Raw genomic sequence first — 26,917 nt, 5'->3', positions numbered from 1 at the left:
GAATTCCCTATTAACCGGCAAAATTCATACTCCAAAAACAACACTTCAATAACCGGAAATGTTGCCAAGTCCGAGCCTGAGTCTCCCGCGGTGGCCGAGTTAGTCAGTGGGGGTAGTTCTCCAAACTGCCACCACTCGGCTTCTTGGCGCTGTCGGAAGTCCAATTACTGTATACTGCACATTTCTTGAGTTTTTTCATTTTTGTTTGTTAAAAATAGCCTCGGTAGATAACCCCCTCCGTCATCCGGAATTTTTAATCAACCGGCGCCATCCCAGTCCCGTCGGTGTCGGATACCAAAGAGTTTCCTGTACTATGTTAAAGGTGCTATATAAATGCAGTTTGTTGTTATAGGGTGATATTTTGATGCTTGATCTATAACAGTTCATCTTTTGGGGGCGGGGGGGTGGTGAAGAGAGCCTTTCATTGTACAGGAAACTTTTTTTTATCCGGCACGGACGGCTCCGTATAAAGCAACAAACCCTGCTTAGCAACAGCTTCAGAACAATGGGCACAAGTTGCAAGCGTCTCTGTAGCTTAGCAACAGCTGCAGCCACACCCTTGCACAGCAACAAATGGAGTTAAAAAAGTAATAAAAGTTACCTGAACCTACTCCTGAATTTTGCCGGTTAACCGACATTTCCAGTTATTTAGGTGCCGGTAAATCGAAAGTTTCCTGTAATGAAACCTTGTGATACATCATCAATACTTTAAATAATGATTGATGCAGCATCAAGGTGAATAAAGGGTGTTTTTGATCTGTGATTTATAAATGTATCATTTCAGCATCGCCTGAAAGAACAAGTTGAAGTTTATTTTTCCTCTTGCAAGACAAACAAGAGTTTGGGTCACTTGGGAGTTCCTGTGTTGGAGCCTGAATAGAAAGATTGTGGTGTACTTCCACTAGATGCATTGAGAGCTAGAAATAGAGGAATCTCATGATGACAATAAAACAATTGGTAATCAAGAGCTGGAATGCAAAATATACAGCTCAAACAGGAAAACTATCTTCGGTAACCAAGATAGCAGGCTTGTCAGCTGCTTGTTGTTAGAAACCTGGCCAGAGTAATCTGCATTTTTTTAAGCTTTATCTTTTTGTCAGTTGCATTTTAAAAGTCAAGGATAAATTCGCCAGAATTTTCCGTTCTTAACACCTTGGTATTTTTCCTGTTTTGAGAGATTTTGAAATATTGAGATCCAAAATAGTATGCGACATCTTTTCAAGTTTTAGTGAATACAGCTTTAGATGACAAAATGCTGAGGGACAATGAGGATGTGCCTGATTCCCCACAGGGAGTTCTTGATCTCAACAACAACTTGCATATACAGGAAACTCTTTTTTATCCGGCACCAACGGGACCGGCGTGGTGCCAGTTGATCAAAAAGTCCGGATTACAGAGAGGTATACTTACCAAGGTACGAGAGCCCCATACACGGCCACAGGTGCAGGAGCCCCGGTTACACGGCCACAGATCCAGGAGTCCCTGTTGCACGGCAACAGGTGCAGGAACCCCGGTTACACGGCCACAGATCCAGGAACCCCGGTTACACGGCCACTAACATGAAGTAAAACTTACCTGAACCTACTCCTGAATTTTGCCGGTTAAAAGAGATTTCTGGTTATTTAGGTGCCGGTTAAAAGAGAGCTTCCTGTAGCGCCTTTTAACGTAGCAAAACGACCCATAGCGTGTTATCTAACAAATGTTGACACCAAGCCACATAAGGAAATATTTGGACAAGCTTGGTCAAACAGGTAGGTTTAAAGAGTGTCCTAAAGGAGGAGAGAGCAGCAGAGAGGCTTAGGGAGGGAGTTCCAGAGCTTGGGGCCGAGGCAGCTGAAGGCACGGCCGCCAATAGTGGAGCGATGGAAATCGGGGATGCGCAAGAGGCCAGAATTGGAGGAGCGCAGAGGTCTCTGAGGGTTGTTGGGCTGGAGGAGATAGGGAGGGGCGAGACCATGGAGGAATTTGAAAACAAGGATGAGGATTTTAAAATCGAGGCATTGCTGGACCAGGAGCCACTGTAGGTCAGCGAGCACAGGGGTGCTGGGTGAATGGGACTTGGTGCAAGTTAGGATATGGGCAGCAGAGATTGTGCCATAAATTGTCTTTTTTTGTTGACCATGTTGGGCATAAACATAATTAATGCATGCTCACCTTTCTGTTGACTAGCTTGTTGGAACCTTGGATTTATTTTTCCAATGAAGATCATGGTTGTCCTAGTGCACAGTGGCATTTGGCTAGAGCCTACGATACCTAGAATTCACAGTCAATCCCTGGGTATAATCTGGTATCACTGCCGATTGCAGAGATTGGAATTTTTGTCTGTGATCAACCTGGTTCTTAGTACACCTGTGTGAGACTAGCCTGAAAGCAAAGCCTGGTAGGGTTAAACATTAAAAACTGAACTTTTGAATGTAAGAAGAGTAAATCTCAGATGGTGCAACGAAGGTTCATTAGATTGATTCCTGGGATGAGAGGGCTGTCCTATGATGAGAGATTGTGTAGAATGGGCCGATACTCTCTGGAGTTTAGAAGAGTGGGAGGTGATCTCATTGAAACATACAAGATTCTGAAGGGGAGTGACAGGGTAGATGCTGAGAGGTTGGTTTCCCTGGCTGGAGAGTCTAGAACTAGGGGTCATGATCTCAGGATAAAGGGTCGGCCATTTAAGACCGAGATGAGGAGGAATTTCTTCACTCAGAGGGTTGTGAATCTTTGGAATTCTTTGCCCCAGAGGGCTGTGAATGCTGAGTCTTTGAGTATATTCAAGGCTGAGAGAGATAGATTTTTGGACACGAGGAACCAAGGGATATGGGGATTGGGCGGGAAAGTGGAGTTGAGGTCGAAGATCAGCCATGATCTTATTGAATGGCAGAACAGGCTCGAGGGGCCGAATGGCCGACTCCTGCTCCTAATTCTTATGTGTTGGGTGAGATTTGTACTCGAGCTTTCTCTACATGAAAACACCAAGTATGAAATGAAAGTTAAAAATATTGAAGCTGTTCATTGCAACACATCGTGTGTAATTTTTTTTTTACTGTCATGGACTCTCCTAAAGCTTTTGAGAGATGTGAAGATCAACTGTAAAACTTCCGAGAAAACTCTAAATTTTCTCCCTGACTCCAAGATAATAGAGCACAAGTTCCAGGATATCAGTATAACATTGTTATTCAACCCTGACCAATTGCATTCCACAGATAATGTCCCCTTTGCCCCATTAGCAATGTAAACATGATAGACAAGAAAATACTGGATGGACTATCACTACATTTATCCCATTCAGCTCCAATCTGACTTTAACCACATACTTGTCCTGCTCTATTGTAAAGTTAATTGATATATTTTCCATTTTGATGGGAGTCTATTCTATAACCAATGAAATGTTGTCACTGTTGTAATATAGAAGTGCGGCAGCCAAAATGCACATGGCAAAGTCCCACAAACAACAATGTGATAATAACCAGAAGTTTTTTTTAGTCATGTTGGTTGAGGGATAAATATTGGCCATTGCTGCTCTTTGAGTAGTGCCATGGGATCTTTTACTTCAGAGGGCAAATAAAGCCTCGGTTTAACATCTCATCCAAATGACAGCACCTCCAACTGTGCAGCACTCCCTCAGTACTGCTATGGAATGTCGGTCTAGATTTTGTGCTCAAGTCTCTGGAGGGGGATGTGAACCCACAACCTTCTGACTCTGGAGGCGAGAGTGCTACCCACTGAGCCATGGCTGACACAGTTGTTGTGGACACTGCATCATCCTGCTGTTTTGGGGCCAGGACCTTTAATGTTTACACAAATGCATACTCCAATGATGACCTGAAATGTAGCACTGACGAGTGTTTCAGGTAATTCAGCAACTGAGAGTCTGAAAGTGAGTTCCCTTAATATTCTGGAGTGCTGCAATGAAACTTCTTTTAAAGGGGTGCCGTTGCCATGTTTGAGTGTTTTCACAAGGTCACTGTTCCTAAAACACCTGCTCCAAAAACTGTGTAGTGCTGCGAGTGAACAAATACACTACAAATCATAAATAAAAACAGAAAATGCTGGAAATACTCAGCAGGTCAGGCAGCATCTGTAGAGAGAGAAACAGAGTCAACGTTTCAGGTCGATGACCCTTCGTCAGAACTGCTACAGATCATGTTTTCAGTGCTGTTGGGGCATTATCAGTGGAATGTAACTGGTCAGGGTTGAAAGCCATCATTGCAGCAGATGCTTTGTCTGTTGGAGCATCAACTTTTTGCAATGGAAGTTCTTGATAACTTCAAAAAAAATTATACATTTTTGAAATGCCAGATGTGTTTTGTCCTTTCCCTGCTCTCCTGGGCTGGCTGATCCATGTTGGACACAGTTCCATAGGTGTTGGCCCTTTGATGCCTCACCCACACATGATCCTCGAGCGTTTGTAGACTAGTCAACTATGGAGGGTATCGCAGCTGACCCTGATCGCATCCTTAGCTGAAGCATACGTGCATTATTCAGCATGGAACACTGGATAGCAATCCTGAACCTTGGCTGATTCCTACCCCCTCCCCTCCACAACCCTCCCCTCTCTTCCGCAGAAACCCCAGAGGCTTTGAGGCCAATTCTTGCTTCCCGCCAAACTCGACACAGACTGGAGATTGAATCGGGGAGCGGCCTGGTCTGCATCATACTCAGTGGCTCAGTGTTACTCACGAGTGGTGCATTTACCCACTAGGCCATTAGGGGAGGGATGTACCGGATATATCCAGCTATTCAAGCACCCTCCTCTGCGACGTGCTTTAGAAATCAGATTACCACAGCAACAATTCCCCTATTTAAAGCTGAATCTGGGTGATGGCTCATGCAAATTAGGATAAAGCGGAGGTCACTGTTGGCCTGTTGAGGATGATGCGTTGCTGTGTTGCATAAAAAGCATCGGCCCTCCAGTTCAAGTGGGGAGTTTGTACGCAAGTAACTCCCTTCAGTGCGGGAACCAGCGAGTATATACTCATCCCACTATCCTGGAGATATATATATATATTTTGTACTGAACCCTTCTGAAGGTGATTTTTCACATGTCCTTAAACTGGTTGCTTTTATTGCTTTCCCCTTTGTGAATTTTTTTTAACAGAAGTGGAGGGGGGGTTGGATTGGAAAGAAATAAGAAATAGCCAAGCTGTTAGCTGGATAGGCTGCTCAGAGTCTAGTTTCCTGCCTCTCCTTTGATCCTGGTAATTGGAACCAATTATGGTGCGACCGGCCCCAAAGGCCCTTGTTCTGCTATTCATTCTCCAGCAGAAAGACTGGGATGAGTTTACTGCAGTGTATTATTCTCGCTCTTTGATCTTGCTTTCTGTCAAGCACTCAATACTACAGCTCTGCAGCAGTGTTACCTGCACTCCAGCTGGCTTTAGTTTTTTTTCCAAAAAAGTTGTTGTTCCCTTCGGTTTTCAACTGCTTTCCTCTTCGACAGCTGTTGAAGATAAAAAAAAAAGGCTGCTCTTTGAGGGCTGTGCCTCTGCATTGTGGACTGGAAATGCTGGAGCGAGTGGTGTATAATAGATGGCAATAGGTGAAAGGAATCTGACTACTTCTAAAGTTACTACAACTGCATAGATGCAGACAAAACCAACAGCTTAGGTATTTGTACACTGCCTTGTGGGGCAGACTGGTTGGTTGAAAGAGAACAGATGGGAAGCTGCATTCATTTCTTTAGTGGAGCCCAGTATCTGATGGAAAATACCAGACGATTCACTACTATGGCTTTTTCTTTTTCCCAAGCACAAAAGACATACGAAGATTAAAACATATTACTGTAACAGGACTTCGGTGTATGCTGTTGCACTGTCCCTGAATTAATAAGATCTGGCAAAAGAAAGCAAGACTTGCATTTCTATAGCGCCTTTCACGACCACCCGTCGTCCCAAAGCGCTTTACAGCCCATGAAGTACTTTTTGGAAGTGGAGTCGCTGTTGTCCTGTGGGAAATGCGGCAGCCATCTTGCGCACAGCAAGCTCCCACAAACAGCAATGTGATCATGACCAGATAACCTGTTTTAGTGGATGTCGATTTGAGGGATAAATATTGGCCCAGGACACCAGGGATGTGACTCTTCTTCGAAATAGCGGCCGGAGGATCTTTTACGTCCACCCGAGAGGGCAGACGGCGCCTCGGTTTAACGCCCCAATCCAAAAGACGGATGAGACGGTATACCGATGGAGGTTGTGAATTTGTTCTGTATTGAAAGTCTGCTTCATGCTTTGCATTTTGTTTTTTGAATCATTTACGAGCAGCATTTTAGTTATAATGAAAAGTGCTTTTTTTTTAAAAAAAAAGACAAAAGGCAAATTTCCTGTTTTAGTGAATAAAGGCTCTGGACGCTTTAACACTTAACTCTGTTGTATAACAATTAGGATCGATGGGTGCAATCACCAATGTTTCCATTGGTGCAGGAGGTGAGAATTCTTGGTAATGATATAGTGGAGCTACTATTTTAGTTCACCACTTCCTCTGCAATTTGAACCTCGAAGCATTTATTTTAAATTCCTAGTAAGAATAGACTGCCCTCTTTTTTTTTTCAAATGTTGTACTTGTGAAGTAAAGGACTGTTGACCTTTGTCACTCCAAGCCATTGCCACGGCTGTGCAATGCTCCAGTACAGCCCAAGAATATCCTTGCCACTTGAGTATTTTACTTTCTCTTTCCCGTTGACTTTTTATACCTATCTGCCAAATGATGGGGCTAGAAGTTTCCCCCAGGATGATTCACCTCTCGATGTCCTTGCTTTCCTCGGGGAGGACTGAGGAGGGCCAGTTCTTGGCCTCCAGTCACCACTTCCCAACAGCCGCACAAAGACATTATATTGTGGAGAGTCGTGGCGATGAACTCGCACCTTCCCATTGCCTCATCCACAGTGGACTTGGTAGTTATATTTTAAGCTGTGAATTTATATTGGTACCTGCGGCTTGTCTGCAAGCCGTCCTAAAGGCTAAAGAGGAAACTCGGCAAATACAATAGCAACTCGGAAAGATTGGAAAGTAGGTAATCCTAGATTTGACGTTCTGTGTATGTCCGAAATGTTCCTGGCTTTAAAGTAAATTTGGTTATGGGTTTTCTTTTTGTAACCGATCGTGGAAAATTTATATTGAGAACTTCATTTACACGCTAGTTTCTGATGGTTTATACAATTGGCAGAGGCTAGCATTCTCTCTAATGGAATGTCCTGATTTCATGATTTGAAATGGTTTATGGAACAAGTGAAAATTAGTGTCCCTGGGTAGTAAGGAAAGAGTGATGTTTTTTGGTAGTCAATACAGTGTGCATGTTACATAAAATCAGTATTCTGCCGAAGATGATGTGCACTGCCTGTACAGGAGGGGTATTGCACAGTTAACAGCTTTTGTACCGAGCTACCAGTGATGCTAAACCCAGAAATGGGTGGCACTGTGTGCTGGGACACTTGCTATAATCCAGCCACGCTGCTTGGATGAAGACCTCATCTCTCGAATACCCTGTCTGGGTCTTGCGTGACGAGGAGTTTTGCCAGTTCTTGGCAGTCATACAGTGGATCGTAGGTATAGCTCCGCTAATTGGCACCATATTGGTAATCTCATCCACCGAGACCACAAGGATGGGCCGTGTGGGAAGCAGAAATGTGATGCAGGCGTGGTGGGGATGCTGTACTGAAGCTGGGAACGAAGCGCAGCATCCGGGCACAAAGTGGAAAGAGCTTTATTCTGCATTGGGCACCGATGAAATGGAAGTGCTTCACGCCGAGAACTTTCTGACCTTGCGCTCCTGATTGAGAACCTTGCCCAGTGGAAGTAAAACGCCGTTGATGTCCTCCTGCTTTATTAAGGTGTATTTAGCTTATTTTGCAGTGTTTTCTCATGTTCTGGTTGCACTTCTGCAGCACATTGAAGTGTAGAGAGCTGGACAGGATGTTCCCTCCTGTGCTTTGAAATAATGCTGCGTTGCAGAGTGACGACGACTCCTTCCTCGGGAAGCAAGTAGCTGCTGGTCAACTGTAGGAGTTTGGGCAGTGGAATTGTTCCGTTGGATCACACTGGCAGGGTGCGGGGGGGAATGTATTGCAATTAGGGAGACCCCCTCGCAGGTTGGAATAGTGGGGTATAAGGACCCCTTTCCATAGATTTTAAGGCAGAAAAATGTGCTGATCTTTCACAGAAGTGAATTGGTGGCCACAGCCTTTCAACTGGTCCGACTGAAAGAAGCCTTCCCGCCCCCCCCCCCACTTTCCCTCGGGTATGCATAGATACATAGAAGATAGGAGCAGGGGTAGGCCATTCGGCCCCTCGAGCCTGCTCCGCCATTCAATGAGATCATGGCTGATCATCCAAATTCAGTACAGGAGACTTTGGTTTATCCGGAGGTTGTATGTCCAGAAACCTCGATCTACCGGCAGAAATCAGGAGCTGTTTTGTTAGGGTTTTTTTTCTTCTCGTGGCTTTTTTTTCAACAGTCAGGCTCTGGAAAGTCTCTCTGAAGCTGTTGCTAAGCTACAGAGATGCTTCCAAGGTACGGGCCGACTGTTTAGAAGCTGTTGCTAAGCAACAGTGTTTGTTGTCAGATATGGAGATGAAAACCTCTATGCTTCAACATTAACGCTGGTATGTCCGGCAGTTTTGATAGATCGGCAACAGCTCGGTCCCGTCGGTGCCGGATATCACAAAGTTTCCTGTACCCTGTCCCTGCTTTCTCCCCATATCCCTTGATCCCATTAGCCTTAAGAAATATATCTAACTCCTTCTTGAATATATTTAATGAATTGGCCTCAACTGCCTTCTGTGGTAGAGAATTTCACAGGTTCACCACTCTCTGGGTGAAGAAATTCCTCCTCATCTCTGTCCTAAATGGCCTACCCCTTATCTGCAGTTACTCTTGCCTACCTGACTGTAGCCTAGGGATGGGAAGGGAATGTCTGTGATTGTAAATTAACCTTGTTCAGTTGTGGTAAGAAAATCCACTCTAGCTGTCTGCACCGTCTGAACCTTGGATGGAGCTGGCCTTGCAGGTAGACCTTCTCCCTTGACAGAAGCCCATAGCAGAAATTGGGGAATGCGGTGTTCATCATTTTCCGACCATCTATGGTTGTAAAATCATGTGCCTAAATTTCTGATATGAACTTCCAGTGAGCGAGATTCCTTTTGAGGAGTGCAATGCTAGTATATTATCCCTTGGGTTTTACCTCACCTTTTAATAAGCACACATAAATGATCCAAAAATAATATCTTAAGATGTTAAACCAATAATGGAGCAGGACCCTCGCAGCTTTCTGTTGCTCAACTGGTGTCTAAGCTTTGACTGTCCGATGTACGAGCGCTGTACTATACCAGTTGGGGATGAATTACATGTAGAAATCTTTCACACGGCGTGTACTGTAGCTGACTGAGCTCAAAAGATTACACTTGTTCAGTGACCACTGCAGCCACCTACTCTTGTTTAAAAGGTCACCTACTTTTGCTCTGCTTGTTCCTGCAAAGTGCTGTGGTTCGAAATACTGCAGTGTGCTGATACTGGGGAAATTTGGTTAATTTCAGAGACTAGTTCAGTAACCTTTGCTGGGAATGTGTTTCTGTAGCTGGTAAATGCTGCCATGCTCTGCTTTTGAGAAATTCTAACGCTCGACAAGACAGAGTGGCTTTCTTGCAGACTGCTCTAGAGATTATGTGGGAACCTGATGGGGAAACCTGTGGTTGGGTGCCTGACTCACTTGAATCAGAGCAAAAGTTGATAGTTAAGTCTGTTCTATGTATTAAGGATTGTTCTATTTGGCCCTAATTGAATGCCGTTCCCATCTGGGGAGGGGCTGGGAGGGAGAATAGCAACAGCAACTACAGGAAACTTTGATATCCGGCACCGACGGGACCAAGCTGTTGCCGTCCCATCAAAACTGCCAGACAAACCAGCGCTAATGTTAAAACATACGGAGCTGCTCTGTATCTAGCAACAAACCCTGTAACAGCTTCTAAACAGTCGGCCGTAGCTTGCAAGCGTCTCTGTAGCTAAGCAACAGCTTTAGCTAGACCTTGCAGAGCCTGACTGGTGGGGGGGAAAAAAGCAATGAAAAGAAAAAAAAACTTACTGAACCGACTCCTGAATTTTGCCGGTGAATCGAGCATTCCGGACAGTTAACCTCCGGATAAACCAAAGTTTCCTGTACTTGCAACAGTAACGTGGGAAAATGTCCCAAGGCGCTTTGTAGCAGCGTAATCCGAGAAAAATTGACACCAGGCCAAAGGAGAAGATATTGGGAGAGGTGATGAAAAGCTTGGCCAAAGAGCAAGGTTGTAATGGGTGTCTTTGAGGAGGAGAGAGGGGCTTAGGAGGAAATTCTGAAACTAGGGCTTCACGGTTGAAGGCACAGCTGCCAGCGGTGGGGAAAGGGACCGGGGGGGGGGGAATGCGTAAGAGGCCAGAGTTGGAGGAACGCAGTGTTCTTAGAGGGTTGTTGGGCCGGAGGAGGTTACAGAGATTAGAGGGGTGAGGGAGTTGAACACAAGGATGAGAATTTTAAATTTGAGGCATTGGTCAACCGGGATCCAATGTAGGTCAGTTAGCACAGGGGTGATGGGTGAACGGGACTTGGTGCGGGTTAGGACACGGGGCAGTGAGCACAGGGGGTGATGGGTGAACGGGACTTGGTGCGGGTTAGGACACGGGGCAGTGAGCACAGGGGGTGATGGGTGAACGGGACTTGGTGCGGGTTAGGACACGGGGCAGTGAGCACAGGGGGTGATGGGTGAACGGGACTTGGTGCGGGTTAGGGCACGGGGCAGTGAGCACAGGGGGTGATGGGTGAGCGGGACTTGGTGCGAGTTAGGACACGGGGCAGTGAGCACAGGGGCGATGGGTGAACGGGACTGGGTGCGGGTTAGGACACGGGGCAGTGAGCACGGGGTGATGGGTGAACGGGACTTGGTGCGGGTTAGGACACGGGGCAGTGAGCACAGGGGTGATGGGTGAACGGGACTTGGTGCGGGTTAGGACACGGGGCAGTGAGCACAGGGGGTGATGGGTGAACGGGACTTGGTGTGAGTTAGGACACGGGGCAGTGAGCACAGTGGGTGATGGGTGAACGGGACTTGGTGCGAGTTAGGACACGGGGCAGTGAGCACAGGGGCGATGGGTGAACGGGACTTGGTGCGAGTTAGGACACGGGGCAGTGAGCACAGGGGTGATGGGTGAACGGGACTCGGTGTGCGAGTTAGGACACGGGGCAGTGAGCACAGTGGGTGATGGGTGAACGGGACTTGGTGCGAGTTAGGATAAAGACGGCAGAGTTTTGGATGAGCTCAAGTTTATGGAGGGTGGAAAATGGGAGGCCGGTCAGAAGAGCGTTGGAATAGTCGAGTTTGGAGCTTACAAAAGCACGGATGAGGGTTTCAACAGCAAATGGGCTGAGGACAGATTGAGGATTGTCCTATGAGGACACATGATACAAAGCTGGGTGGGAATGTAAGCTGTGAGGAGGATGCAAAGAGGCTTCAAGGGGATATAGACAGGTTAAGTTTAGTGGGCAAGAACATGGCAAATGGAATATAATGTGGAGAAATGTGAAGTTATCCACTTTGGTAGGAAAAATAGAAAACCAGAGTATTTTTTAAATGGTGAGAGATTGGGAAATGTTGGTGTTCAGAGGGACCTGGGTGTCCTTGTACACGAATCACTGAAAGTTAACATGCAGGTACAGCAAGCAATTAGGAAAGCAAATGGTATGTTGGCCTTTATTACAAGAGGATTTGAGTACACGAGTAAAAATGTCTTACTGCAATTATATAGGGCCCTGGTGAGACCACACCTGGAGTATTGTGTACAGTTTTGGTCTCCTTACCTAAGGAAGGATATACTTACTGATATACCTATCGATATACCTATCAATTCGTCCAATAAAAGCGACGAGTTAGGAACGTAACTAAAGGTTTACCACATTCACCCCTTGTTTAGATTTGAGTCCGGCGGGGTGAAGTGTACTACCAGTTCTGGTATGTCAGTCTGTCCGGAGGCCTCGTAAGCCTCTCCGATCGTCGCAGCGGCGGTGCTGCGTTATCCGGTGTTAGTGCTGGTGTCTGCGTGGTCGGCGAAGGCTCGTGGGGTTCCGGCATGCCGTCTACCTGGGCTGGAATTGGGGGGGTGGTGGGGGGGGGTAAAGGTGGTGTCTCCGGAGTGCCCGAGGGTGCGAGGTCTCGTAAGGAGACAGTGTCCTCCCGCCCGTCTGGGTAAGCCACGTAGGCGTACTGGGGGTTGGCGTGCAGGAGGTTCACCCTCTCGACCAGGGGGTCTGTTTTATGGGCCCTCACGTGCTTTCGCAGCAAGACGGGCCCCGGAGAGGTCAGCCAGGTTGGTAGAGTGGTTCCCGTAGTCGACTTCCTGGGGAAAACAAACATTCGTTCATGGGGGGTGGCGTTAACGGCAGTGCAAAGTAGTGACCGGATGGAGTGCAGCGCTGTCGGGAGGACTTCCTGCCAGCGGGAGGTTGGGAGGCCCTTAGACTTTAAGGCTAAGAGGACGGCCTTCCATACCGTCGCGTTCTCTCTTTCCACCTGGCCGTTCCCTCGGGGGTTGTAGCTGGTGGTCCTACTTGCTGCAATACCTCTCGCTAGTAGGAACTGACGGAGTTCCTCGCTCATGAAAGAGGAGCCCCGGTCACTATGTATATAGTTTGGGAACCCGAACAAGGCGAAGAGGTCGTTCAGGCATTTAATGACCGTGGTACTGGTCATGTCTGGGCAGGGGAAGGCAAAGGGGAAACGGGAGTACTCATCAACAATGTTGAGGAAGTACACATTACGGTCAGAGGACGGGAGGGGCCCCTTAAAGTCGATGCTCAGGCGCTCGAAGGGGCGGGTGGCCTTGATCAGGCTTGATCTGTCCGGCCTAAAGAAGTGCGGTTTGCACTCGGCACAGGTCTGGCAGTTCCTGGTTATGGTCCTGACCTCCTCGATGGAGTAGGACAGGTTGCGGGCCTTAATGAAGTGGTAAAGTCTGGTGACCCCGGGGTGGCAGAGGTCGTTGTGGAGGGTCTGAAGTCTATCACTTTGCGCGCTGGCGCATGTAATTCGTGACAGAGCATCGGGGGGTTCGTTCAGCTTACCTGGCCGGTACAAGATATCATAATCGTAGGTGGAGAGCTCGATTCTCCACCTCAAGATCTTGTCATTCTTGATTTTGCCCCTCAGCTTGTTATTAAACATAAAAGCGACCGAACGTTGGTCGGTAAGGAGGGTAAATCGTTTGCCTGCCAGGTAGTGCCTCCAGCGTCGTACCGCCTCCACAATCGCCTGGGCCTCCTTCTCGACTGACGAGTGTCGGATCTCAGGGCCCTGTAGGGTCCTTGAGAAGAAGGCCACCGGTCTCCCCTCCTGGTTAAGGGTGGCGGCTAGGGCGAAGTCGGATGCATCGCTCTCGACTTGGAAGGGGATGGACTCATCCACTGCGTGCATAGTGGCCTTGGCAATGTCTCCCTTAATGAGGGAGAAGGCTGCGCACGCTTCCTCCGTAAGGGGGAAGGATGTGGACTTCATGAGGGGTCTGGCTTTGTCCGCATAATTGGGCATAGTAGGCGAAGAGCCCCAGGGTTCTCTTAAGTGCCTTAGGGCAGTGGGGGAGGGGTAGCTCCATGAGGGGGCGCATTCTTTCGGGGTCGGGGCCGATGAGTCCGTTCTCTACTACACAGCCAAGGATGGCAAGGCGCGAGGTGTTAAACACACATTTCTCCTTATTGTAGGTGAGGTTCAGCCGTTGGGCTGTACGGAGGAATTTCTCCAGATTCACGTCGTGGTCCTGCCGGTCGCGGCCGCAGATGGTGACGTTATCTAGGTAGGGGAATGTGGCCTGCAGTCCGTTCTGGTCAACCATCCGGTCCATCTCCCTTTGGAAGACCGAGACCCCGTTGGTGACACCGAAGGGGACCCTAAGGAAGTGGTATAGGCGCCCATTCGCCTCGAAGGCGGTGTACTGGCGGTCCTCGGGGTGGATAGGGAGTTGGTGGTAGGCCGACTTAAGGTCGATGGTCGAGAATACGCGGTATTGTGCAATCTGATTGACCATGTCAGATATGCGGGGAAGGGGGTATGCGTCCAGCTGGGTGTATCTGTTTATGGTCTGGCTGTAGTCGATGACCAGGCGATTTTTATCGCCGGTCTTAACGACCACGACCTGGGCACGCCAGGGGCTGTTGCTCCCCTCGATGATGCCCTCCTTCAGGAGACGCTGCACCTCAGAGCTAATGAAAGCTCTGTCCCCAGCGCTGTACCGCCTGCTCTTGGTAGCGACGGGTTTGCAGTTGGGGGTGAGGTTAGCGAACAGGGAAGGTGGCGGCACCTTGAGGGTGGATAGGCTGCAGGTGTTACGCGGTGGGCGGTTTAACCTTCGCTGGTTGTCGACTGTGAGTGGGGGGAGGGGTCCACCGTATGCTAGGGTTACACTTTGGAGGTGGGATTGGAAGTCCAGCCCTAGTAGGACGGCAGCGCAGAGCTGGGGGAGGACGAGGAGTTTAAAGTTTTTATACTCTGTACCCTTAACCGACAAGGTCACAGCACAGTAGCCGCTAATGTCCGTGGCGTGGGACCTCGATGCCATCGAGATTCGGTTGCGCGTTGGCAGGACAGGGAGGGAGTAGTGGCTCACCGTGTCTGGGTGGATGAAGCTCTCCGTGCTTCCGCTGTCGAACAGGCAGGTCGTGGCGTGGCTGTTTACTTTGATGTCCATCATCGACTTGGACAGGTGGTGTGGGCGGGCTTGATCCAGAGTGACGGAGGCTAGTGTGTAGGTAAGCGAGTCGTTGTCGTCTGCGGGCGAGGCGGTCGTCGGGCCCGGTGGCAGTCGGGCGTGGTGGGTAAAATGGCGTCTCCCACGAGGTAGGACAAAATGGCGGAGAAGATGGCTGCCCCCATAACTCACATGAGGCACTATTGGGGTCGGTTGCCTTGATCAAAGATGGCCGCCCCCATGACTCACGTGTGGGGATACTGGCCTCAGTTGCCGTGAAAGAAGATGGCCGCCCCCACAGTTCGCATGAGGCACTGCTGGCCTCTGAAGATCCGCTCCTGCAGGCCTTAGAGAAGTGGCCTTTCTTCCTGCAGGTTGCGCAGGTAGAGTTCCTGGCTGGGCAGCGCGACCTTGGGTGCTTCTCCTGGCCGCAAAAGAAGCAGCCGGCGGCCCGATCGCGGGTGCCCGATGTCGGAGCCGGTGGCGGGCCCGGTCGGGTCCGGGACGCCGACGCTGAGGTAGGTCCCGGGGGCGGCGCTGCGAAGGGTATTGCGGTAGGGGTCGGGCCCGAGTCCCAGGGTCGCGAGCAGTACCTGGAAAACGCCTCCTGGTCCTGATGGGCCACCTCCAGGGAGAGAGCGAGGGCTTCAGCTTTGTCCAGGTCGAGGTCTTTAGCTTCAAGCAGTCTTTGCCGTGAGTAGTCGGACCGTAGGCCTTTCACAAAGGCATCACGGATATTATCTTCCGTATTTTCAACAGCCGTCACCGCTTTAAAGTCACAGTTCCTGCCGAGTGCTCTTAGCGCCCGTAAAAATTCAGCTACAGACTCTCCTGGCTGTTGCGGGCGGGATCTTAGGAGGTGCCTGGTGTACATGTAATTTACCGGGCTGCGGTACTGCTGTTTCAGTAGGTTGATAGCGGCCTCGTATGTAGTCGTATCCTGGATGAGTGCGTATACTCTCGGGCTCGCTTGGGCGTTCAGAAGTCTTAGTTTGGATCTCTGCAGGGCGCCGGATTCTTCCAGGTAGGATTCGAAGCAGTCCAGCCAGTGTTTGAAGTTGAGGGCTGAGTTTGCTGCCTGTGGGTTTAGATCCAGGTACGGTGGTTTGAGGGCTTGCAGCCAAGCCGGCTGGTGTAGCCCGGTGTCTGAAAGCTGCTGTGGCTGTGCTTCTGGGAGGGCTTCTGGCTGGCCAGTAGTAGACATCTTTAAAATTTAGTCAATAAAATTGATATACCTATCAATTCGTCCAATAAAAGCGACGAGTTAGGAACGTAACTAAAGGTTTACCACACTTACCATAGAGAGATTGCAACCAAGGTTCACCAGACTGGTTCCTGGGATGGGGGGATTGTCCTATGAGGAGAGATTGAGTAGACTAGGCCTATATTCTCTAGAGTTTAGAAGAATGAGAGGTGATCTCATTGAAACATACAACATTCTTACAGGACTCGACAGGGTAGATGCAGGGAGGATGTTTCCCCTGGCTGGGGAGTCTAGAACCAGGGGTCACCGTCTCAGAATAAGGGGTCGAACATTTAGGACTGAGATGAGGAGACATTTCTTCACTCAGAGGGTGGTGAATCTTTGGAATTCTCTACCCCAGAGGGCTGTGGAGGCTCAGTGGTGACTATATTCAAGATAGAGATCGATAGATTTTTGAATGTTAAGAGAATCAAGGGATCTGGGAATAGTGCAGGAAAGTGGAGTTGAGGTAGATGATCAGCCATGATCTTTTTGAATGGCGGAGCAGGTTCGAAGGACCAAATGGCCTACTGCTCCTGTTTCTTATGGCAGGGGCGGAGACTCTCAATATTATGGAGATGGAAGTAGGCAATCTTTGTTATGGAGAGGATATATGGTCGGAAGCTCAACTCGGGGCCAGATAAGGCACTGAGGTTGCGAACAGTCTGGTTCAACCCAAGACAGTGGGGGGGGGGGGGGGGGGGGGTAAAATTGGTGGTAAGGAATTGGAGTTTGTGGCGGAGGACAAACACTTTAGTCTTCCCAATGTTTATTTGGAGGAAGTTGCAGCTCATCCAGGACTGGATGTTGTACAAGCAGTCAAGACAACTTGGAGGCACTGGAGGGTTCGAGAGAGGTGGTGGTGAGGTAGAGCTGGGTGTTGTCAGCGTACATGTGGAACCTGATGCCATGTCTTCGGATGATGTCACCGAAGGGCAGCATGTAGATGAGAAATAGGAGGGAGCCGAGGATAGATCCTTGCGGGACTCCAGAGGTAACGGTGTGGCGGAGGGAAGAGAATCCATTGCAGGAGTTTTTGCAGTCTGGCTATGACTGTATAGGTAAGAGTAGATCCAGGCAAGGACAGTACCATTCAACTGGTCAGTGGAGGAGAGGCGTTGGAGGAGGTTGATGTGTTTAACCGTGTCAAAGGCTGAAGACATCAAGAAGGATGAGGAGAATAGTGCACCATAGAATGTCATTTTTGACACTGATTAGGGTAATTTCAGTGCTGTATCGGGGTGGAAACCTGATTGGAGTTCTGGGAAAGATGGACATGGATTTGGGTGGCAACAACATCTTCAGGGACTTTGGAGAGGATAGGGAGGTTGGAGATGGAGCAGTAGTTTAAGGACAGAAGGGTCCAAGGTGGGATTTTTGATGACTGGAGTGAAGACGGCAGATTTGAAAGAGAGTGGGGGGGGGTCAGTTTACAATATCAGCTAGCATGAGGAAATGTGGTTGGTCAACAGAGGTCGGGACCAGAAAAATTATAGAATGAGAAGGTAGGAAACCGGATTTAAAATGTAATAATCAAGGAGGGTGAAAGTAAAGGGTTAGGTGCCACTACAGGCTTGAGATATTGCACTTTACTTTTTGACCCGTTTTTAGTCCATGCAAAGAGCTGTGGCCCCAAACTTCCAATCGGTGTCTCCGCCAGCGAGAGTGTGGTGGGTCAGGGCGCGCTGTCAGTGCATCCAAGTGAGAGAACCCAGACCCCATCCTCAGTTGCAATGGTGAGGTGATTCATGGGTGTGCATATTGGGGGAATTTTAACCACCGCAAACCCCCAACCCTTGTGTTGCAACACAGTGTTATGTCAAAGAAACTGCGTTATGAATTGGTAGGACAGCAACCCGTGCTTGTGTTCAGTTCTCAATCTGTGCCATGTCAGCATGGAGGTGTTTCTCCTCCCCGCTTCCCGGTGGAGAATACAACACCATTATTAGCGTCACACCTGAAAGATGAATTGCCTGATTGGTTAAGTGTGTACAGTACAAGTCGTTTAATGACATGCTAAGTATTCCTGATCAATGTCTAATTCTAAACTCGAGCCATTGCAACCGAGCCACAGCTGTTGGGAATTTGCAGGCTTGAGGTTAATTGTGTCCTGGATTTTTCTCTGTTCATGCACTGATTATCTTTGAGGACCTTGGTCTGTGTTGGGTGTGTAATCCAAACTAATTACACACACTGTCTCATTTTACAGATAAAATGTAAATTGATTTATGAATAGAAATATACTGGTGAAACTTTAATTTGATTTCAGAAATTCTCATCTATTTTTATTGGGGCTGGGCACCAGCACGGGTTACCTGCACTGCTGTTGCATCCAGTCATCACGCAGTAACCCCTGTTGTATCGTTACCACTGCTACATTTCTCTCTCCACAATTGATGGCTTAATGAAAAGAAAAAGATAGCCTTGCATTTCTATAGCGCTTTTCACGACCTCAGGATGTCCCAAAGCGCTTTACAGCCAATTAAGTACTTTTGGAGTGTAGTCACTGTTGCAATGTAGGAAACGCGGCAGCCAATTTGCGCACAGCAAGCTCCCACAAACAGCAATGTGTTAATGATCAGATAATCTGTTTCAGTGATGTTGGTTGAGGGATAAATATTAGCTAGAAGTGTTCAGGAATGGTCTATTACTGCATCATCTTGCTCTCAGCATCTCTCTGTATGATCAGGGACTGATCCAATTTGGTGGGGGGGGTTTTTTCCTTTTTATATATGCATGATCTCATTTACCTGTTCGTTAATGTCATTGTTCTTTATACCAGGACTGCCTGAAGGCTTGCCAAGAACAGATTGAAGCTGCCCTGGCAGAGAGTTTAAAACAATCTCAACAACAACAGCAGGAGCAAACCATGTCCTCAAAGACTGTACATGAGCCAGACCAAACCAGCACTCCTACAGACGTAAGGGATGTCAATCTGTGATCATCCTCGTGCAATTAAAAAAAAAAAAAAAAAATCCAATGCAGTGAAATTGCATTTACTATTTTAGTACTCTGATGCTATAGAAAAAAAGAAAAAGACTTGCATTTATATCCGAACCAGATCCTGCTTATTTCTATATGTTGTCATGTGGGGTGAAAACGCTGAAGAAGACACAACTTGAAAAGAAAAACAATTGTGGAGTGAGAAATGTAGCAGTGATTATCATCTTGTAAAATCCCTAAACTCCGCCACTCTGATTTTATATGAAAAGAAGCTTGATTGCGATTTGTTCGCCATCTAGTACTGAATACAGGAACAAATTGTGAGGTTGGCGGATTGTAATAAATATTGAGGGGTTCTGGTTTCTACTTTTTTTTTTTTTTTTAGTGCCTTCCCAAAAATGTAGGTCAAAAAGTGCAAGGTACATGCTTTTATAGCCGTTCTGTTGCTTTTAACTTATTTGGTACTAGTCACACAGTTTGATAACATCCAGTATCTCGTATACAAACAATACGCAAAAGTCCAGGCAGGGGCTACATGAAGATTGTCTCCTCCGATCTAAACTGAATTGTCTCAAAAGTTCACCCCATGATTTAAAAATTTAAGGATATTCCGCTTTGCCTCAACAAATTCTAAGTACAATTAATACAGATATTCATTTAATGAGGAAATGATTGAACACCATCTGATTACTGTGTGTTTAAATCGGTATTGATATTTTGCTTAATGGAGACAATCTGATAAGTGGGACATTTAAATTTTATGTTGTGATGTCCCAATTAACAGATTTGGACTATTTTGCACAGTGACGTACAAGAATATAACTCTATATAATATATAGATCAGTACTGGTGTTCTGCTTAATGTGGGGGGGAATCTCACAAATGGGACATTTTAATTTGACGTTGTGATGTACCAATTAACAGGCTTCAGTTCTGTTTTACACGGTGATGTGCAAGGTTTTAATTGTATATAATATATTTAAAATAGGGCTGTAACAGGAAGCAAGATTTGGGTTTTTTCCTAGAGGGCGGGAAATCAGGACATGAGGCGGTGGGGGGAAAGCTGACACAAATTCTGAAACAAAATGTTTCAGCTCCCATCCCCAGACGGAAGTTTTCAGACTGCTGCAGCCCTTATTTAAAATATATTTATATATATTATACACACACATAACTATAAATGGAGTACTGGTTTCTTGATAATGGAATGTATACCAACTGCGTTATATCTAATGAGAAATATATTTAATGACCGTTAACTGGTCTTCCCAGAAACAACAAATTCCTGTATATAAACAAAAGGACCATCAGAAAGGGCCATGAAAGTCCACTACAATCTTTAAAACGTGTCAAGATTTTACAGTTCAACCTTCAAACCAAATCTATTTTAAAAAACAAAATTATTATGAAGATTCTGTCAATTCTGTTATTAATTAAACAGAGCTACCCACATTGTTCTGGTAACATCTCTTGTTCTGAGCTATTACATGTTACCCTGACAGTGGGATAAACATAATTACACATTACTGTGTGTAAAATTTACTCCTCGAAAAAATAAAATGGCACTCATTCGTGCACAGTGATATTATAGGAAATGTATTGGTTGGGACCAAGGTTCCTTAATATTTGCCTCTCCTGTGGGGGCAAATGCTTTTCACTTGTAGGATATCAACCTGTGGCAAGTCCTCCACATCTAGGTAATATATTGCAGATTCACTTAATGGATTTTGCAAGGGAACTGCAGCCACAATGGTTGCTTGCCGCATCATATATAAACAACTTGTAGTCTGATTCAGCAAACAAAGCTGTGTTTCTGAATGGTAAAAAAGAACAAAGTCTCCAAAGCCACATTCACTTGCTAATGAGGGGGGAGACTGATGTGCTCGTGGAGGTATGAATGTGCTCGAGTGTCCATGTGGATAAATGCACTCAATAGCAGGGGCAAAGTAAGAGTGGTGCAGCATGACGGCCAAAGGGTACGTAGTAGCAAATCACCTTAACTGTAGTTCATTCTTTCGAGCAAATGACTAAAGTGATTTCAGCAGCATTTGTAATTACTGCTTCCTTGTATAAGACCAGCTGAAGAAAAAAGTATTGGTCAGCCCTGGTCAGATCAAGCCTTTCCCAGCTAAGGCCCACTTTTTTTGAAGGCAATTTTGCATTGAGAATTTGGCTACTAAAGAGAGAGATTTCCACTGTTCATTTATTATAGATAATTCTTTAAATTTGTAGACTGAAGCTACTAATTTTACATTTCCAACTTATCAGATGTATGATAGGTAAAGTTGTTATTTTGATATGTCTGAGTGTGTGTATATAGCTATGGCATGTAAAAACACACAGGCAGACAATTATAAGCCATGATCAATTGTAAAAGAGTTCAGTGCGCCCCTCAAAAAAACAAAACAAAAAACGGCTTTAGATGTTTTTCATAAAAGGTTATATTTCTGATGGGGGGCAGGGGGAGGGAGTTGATGGTAAAATCATAGAATTTGGCAGCAAAGAAAGCAGGCATTCAGCCCAACAACGTGCATTTATATAGCACCTTTAACAGGAAAAATATCCTGAAGCACATCACAGAAACGTAAGGAAAAATCACGCGTCCAATTACTGCCATTCCCTTGACCTTTCCCCTTGTATCCTTTTTTAGTTTTTCGTCTTCAAATACTTAGCTTTTAAAAAAGGAAAGTAAGTTATTATTGATTCTGTTTCTACCACCGTGTCTGGTAGAATTTTTAACAAACCTTTAAATTGGAGGGGAAAAAAATTCCTAACCTCTACCTTGTTGTTTTTCATAATAATCTTAAATTTCTGCCCTCTTACTAACTCAGCAAATAGTGGAAATAGGTTTTTCCCCATTTGCCTTAGCAAAAACCTTTTGTAATTTTGAACACACCTTGTCAGATCTCCTCTTGCCTGTTCGATTGAACAAGCCTCAGTGTACACTCTGCTTGCAGCTAAAGCTTCTCAACCCGGGTATCGTCTTAATAAACCTCTTCTGCCCATGCCTTAACATCCCTTCTAAAGTAGGGCTCACAAAAGTGGACATAGTAGTCTAACTCTGCCTAGGCAATGATTTGTGTGGTTATAGTATTTTTCAGTGTTACTATCATACAGTCAAAAATGAGACTCTAGTTTTACCTGTTATTCCTTTCTGGGCCGGATTTAAACCACACCTTTTTTGATGTTTTTGACCATTGCCTGTTGCGGCATCTTATCCATGTACATAAAATTCAGTAATGCCATAATATGCTTCAAGCAGCATACATTTCTATCATACCCTTGATTACTTGGTAAAGTGTAGCATTTAATTTTTGCTTTACAGTCTGTGAACACAGGCATAATATTTAATGCGTCGCTGCATTTTATTTTTCCAACTCTGCTTTATAGTTATGTGGGGTTTCTTTATTCCCTCAATTAGTAAAGGGTCTTGTTTGCCAATTGCTAAGATTTTTTTTTTTTAAATACTACCGAAATTTTCTGATTAACCATAATGCTTTAGCAAACTCGGGGATGATCAGAAGTATCCAAGAACTACACAGATTTTGACAGGAGAATTAAGATAGGTTCTTGAGTTTGCAGTGAATGCAACCAAATATTTAGTATGAGCTTAAGGGGGCTATGTTTCGTCGTGCAAAAACATCTTGCAACACAAACTAGATGGGGTGAAATTGCCAATACTAAACATGACATCAGTCATTTCATCCACAGAGTTGTTTATTTAAATTGTATTTCTTTAATTCATTCATCCTCCACATTCAGATAAATCAGGGCTGTCATTCAAAGGTTGGAGGGGGGGGGGGGGCGGAATCGTAGGACATGGTACCTCTTCTGAATTATACTTGCTATAACGTTCTGAGAATGCTATTCCTCCTGCTCCCATACTGCATATAAGGACTCAATTTGATTTTTTTTTATCCTTACTGATACCTCGAGTTTGGTCCCATGGAGTTTTTGTTTTGGAAAATACCGCAGCCCCCCTTTGAGTTATATATGCTGAATCAAGTTTAAAAAAAAAAAAAATGAATGCACCCTCATTTCTTCTGCAGGCGCACTCTTTTATTGGGTAATTGGTTCTTTAATGGGGTCGGCCCTGCTGCAGTGACAGCCGTGATAATGAACCTGTCATTTCTAACACTGCCTCAGAAATGGTCTCGGGCTCCAGCTGAATGGGAAACATGGCCGTCTGCTCTCCCTTGGCCGACATTTTCAATTGCAGCCCTGCGCCAGCAGCTACTTCATTTCAATCTAATTTATGTTGCTGATCTATATTTAATTAGCCAACCGTTGGCAATGTTACCGATTCGCCGGCTTGCCACCATTAAGGCGCGCAGCTCTTTTAACCAGTGCAGACTATTAATTGCCTGATTTGTCTATTAAGGTAGTAGCATTATAGGGAGTCGTTTTCCTGAGTGCGCTTCTGGCAGTGGAACCTTGCCCGCTGCCACCCGGAATATGCTGGGCAGCGAGATTCCCCACTGCTAGGGACGTACTGCAAAAATCACCCTCATCAATTTGGTTTACACTTAAGTACCAACCTAATGCCGCAGCTCTGTCCCAGAAACAGAGTGATGTGTTTTAGTCCTTTTGTGCTGTAAATCTTTCTGGACCTATTGATCATATTTTGATTAGTTTTTAACCAATCTCCTTCCTTGTTAGCCGGCAAGTGATTGGTTAACAGTTCCAGACTCTCTCTCTAGTAACGTGCAACTTTTATAAAAGGCAACTGTCTAATTTCCCGATGTGGCAACTCATCGATATTATCGGGACCCGTCGAGCCAAAATTGACAGTATTTTGACATAGGATCAGCTTGTACACTAATTATTTATGCCACACAAACCTTGCCGGTCGTGAATGACCAAACGAAAAGGGACTAAACTGCATGGTTTCATCATTTCTGGGGCACGTGCTATCCACCAGTAGAAAACCAAGACATACAGAATATTTTTCAGGGCACTTTTAATAAGTTTTCTCTGCATATCAAAGCACATATATATATGAAAATATAGTTCTGTGTGAATTGGGTTGTTTTCATCAAGAAACATTGAAGCTAATTTAAAAAAAAAAAAAAGTGGCAAAATAAGGAATCATATTGAAATTAAGCAACTTTGGCAGTCTGGTTAGTGAGGTTGGTACCTGTGACCACTTCTACAGCAGGCTGAGTTTGAAGCATCTAGGCCTTTGTGCATTGCTGTTGCTGAGTGTGGCGAAGAATGGAGTGAATCTTTGTTATTTTTGTGCTGCTAAAAGGGCTGATTTTTTTTTTTTTACATTTTATTTTCTTAGTATTGTTTAATGAAACTTGCTGCTATTTTTTTTGTATACAGGGTTGTACAGACAACTGAACTGAAAGTATCTGTTGTTGGTTGAAGAGACAGCGAGACTTTTATCTTGGTCTGCCAGAGTTGTAGTCTAAAACTATTGAAAATCCACCATACTTAAATGCTCCAACCTGTTTTCAAAATGATGTTGAATGCTGCAGTGGTTTTTCGGAAGGAGGGGGGAAATCAGTAGAGTTTGCACAGTAAGACCTTGAGATTGAACTGCGATGATCTTTGGTGTGTGTTACTATTGCTCCCCCATTTATTAATTATTAGTGAGTTTTTATTGTGAATATTTATTGAGCACAGTTTCTGACGAGCTGTTCCCTGAAAATATCTGGATGTCCAAGACCAAATCAGAACTAGTTCAGTTGGTTGTGCAGCACCGTTTTATGTTTGAAAAAAAATTATAAACTTTTTTGCTGCTTATGTTTAAAGTCATACAGTAAAATGGGGGTGGGGGGATTACAAGAACATTAATGTACTCAAATGCCTATGTAAATTTGACTGTTCGTTCTGTTGCCTTTTTTGTGTCTGCAGATATTCCACTTACAGTATCTCAGGTTACTAGACAGTTTCTACAGTACCTCAGCTTTTTTTTTAGAGCTTTTTAAAGATCACAATTGCATAACGTCCTAAGGAGATACCATTGCCTATAGTCCTTTCTTAAGGACAGGAATTGGTGTAAATGTTTTTGTTCGACAGGCAAAGCGCTAGTCTTTGGTGGTCCTTGTGGGCATCTAATTGTCATCAGTATCAGTTTCAGATCAGATGTTTTTTTTTTCCCCTTGTTTGGAAAATATCCTGAACTTATTACAGCATGCGTTTCTTATGGTTTCTTTTGAGACTATATAATGAATTTCTACAGCAGCAATTTGTTAGTAAATGCGACATTGTGTAAAGTTAGGGCAAGTTACAATGCTTTGTCAGTGAAAACAGTCTGACGGATAATTGGTCCAAAAATGACACCTCTTTGACCAAAGTTTAGCAATTGGTTGGATAGCTCTTAATGCAGTAATTGTATGTTTAACGGTAACATTCTCCAACCATTTCACTGACTATTATATAAACGCGAAGCTTCAATTAATTGCTCTGAAATGGCAATCATACAGAATTAATTTCTGTAACTCTGACTTGTATATCTGAAATTCGAGCAAATAAATGTTGGTCCTTTTGAACTGTGCTGTTGGCTTTTGGAAATGCTGAGCATGTTTACAAATCCACTGTGTAGTATTTTCACGGGAAGCTACGCGCATGATGTGTCGAGTACAGATGACTGGGTGTGCATTGTGTAGGTAAAGTTTTAGTTCGCAAGCTTTTCATTGGTAAATGCACCACCCAGTGTGGAACTGAGCCATACAGACCATCAAGGTCAGTTGAGGGGAGGAACAAACAGGCTGCTAAAATTGACCCCGTTACTTTCGGTGGAGAAAACTCAACCAGTGCTCCTGTTCCTGATTGCTGCTGTTACCCCTGCTAGGAAGTGCAACAAGTGCCATGTTGGGTGAGAACAGAATTGGGCTCGGCTGTGGTGTCCTCCCCTGCGTTAAATATACTGCGAGCACTCATCGCCAAGGCTCCTACGCAAAGAATAGCTAGTTGGACAAGGCACTAGAGGGCGGCTGATAACTTGCGGAACCTGGTCCCAGCATGAGTCAGTGCCTTCATGAGGGTGGGGTAGAGTAAGCAGTGAAGCTTGTTCCCTCATTTTTGGATGACTTACAAAAGCAGTGACAATGAGCCAACTGTAAAATTTATATTGGTGGTTTTATCCAGTATTAATTGTGAATAACTAATGACTTTTGAATAATCATCCAGTTTATTTCATTTTACCAAAAGGGGACACTGCATCTGCAATTATTGTGCTTTTTTAAATCTGAGAAGTATCCAGTACTTTGTAGCTGATTATTACACAATTTGCAGCCTTGTTGCATCTGTTGCTAAAATTGTTGGGCAATATTCTGATAGCGCATTATCTGACTTGCATTAAGGCGTCCATCTTGGGTGTAACAATGTTTTAAGTCTTGTCAATAATATGGTCTAATTCTTTGTCAAAATACTATGCAAGAACAAATATTACATTTTTTCACTTCTTGTGAAACATAAAAGCGCGCAAGTTTCAAGAAACCACGTGCTCAAGTTGCTTTACAAATCGTGACAAAAACAAATCATACACTGGTTAACTGGAGGACAAAAATAATAATTACAACAGGGTCTTAAGGCAATGGGTGTTTGGAAGTAATTACTTTTGGATTTCAGTCTGTGCTTACTGTATATACTTGAGTACAAGACTAGAAATTCATCTCACTGTATTAAGTTAGAAATAGGGGTGGTCATCTTATCTGTGGGTTGTATCCGCCTTTAGATTTTGCTCATGGCTGCTTTCCTTCCTGGCCAGAGCAATTTCTCCAAAGACTGGGCACAGCAGCAGCACCACACCAGTGCCTTCCCATCCATTGTTGCAGTCAGTTGTTGCTCTGCCTGGCTTTCACAGCACTGAGATATTTAACTGGCAACTTAACCTCAGACTGCAATCAGAGACCGTCCAGCAGCGTAAATACAGCAGAAGACTGGAGTTGGGAGGGAGAGAGAGTTTCCATTTAAATATCAGCGCTAAAGGAGTGGAGCAACAGCTCACTGGAATAAACTGCTTAAAATGAGAAAGGACAGAAGTGTATTTGCAGGCACCAGCCAGAATGAAAGCAAGAATTTTGGTGC

General features: G+C 45.4%; 1 protein-coding gene across 5 annotated transcripts in view; it reads left to right on the top strand.

Moving 5' to 3' along the window:
* ccnd3 (cyclin D3) overlaps window positions 1-25,382 on the top strand; it is a 327,947-nt gene extending 302,565 nt beyond the window's left edge. For all 5 annotated transcript variants that reach the window (XM_086011207.1, XM_086011209.1, XM_086011210.1 and 2 more), the window contains one exon: window positions 18,717-25,382. In XM_086011207.1, coding sequence (XP_085867333.1) covers window positions 18,717-18,875 — 159 coding nt within the window. In that variant the 3' untranslated portion in view covers window positions 18,876-25,382. The remainder of the gene's footprint in view (window positions 1-18,716) is intronic.
* The last annotated feature ends 1,535 nt before the right edge of the window (window positions 25,383-26,917 follow it).

This window comes from Somniosus microcephalus, chromosome 18 (genome assembly GCF_052327205.1).
Source record: "Somniosus microcephalus isolate GS21.2 chromosome 18, FLI_Smic_1.0, whole genome shotgun sequence".
In the NCBI taxonomy this organism is placed as follows: domain Eukaryota; kingdom Metazoa; phylum Chordata; class Chondrichthyes; order Squaliformes; family Somniosidae; genus Somniosus; species Somniosus microcephalus.
Note: the sequence above shows the minus strand (reverse complement) of the source record. Positions and strands in the feature narration are given on the sequence as shown.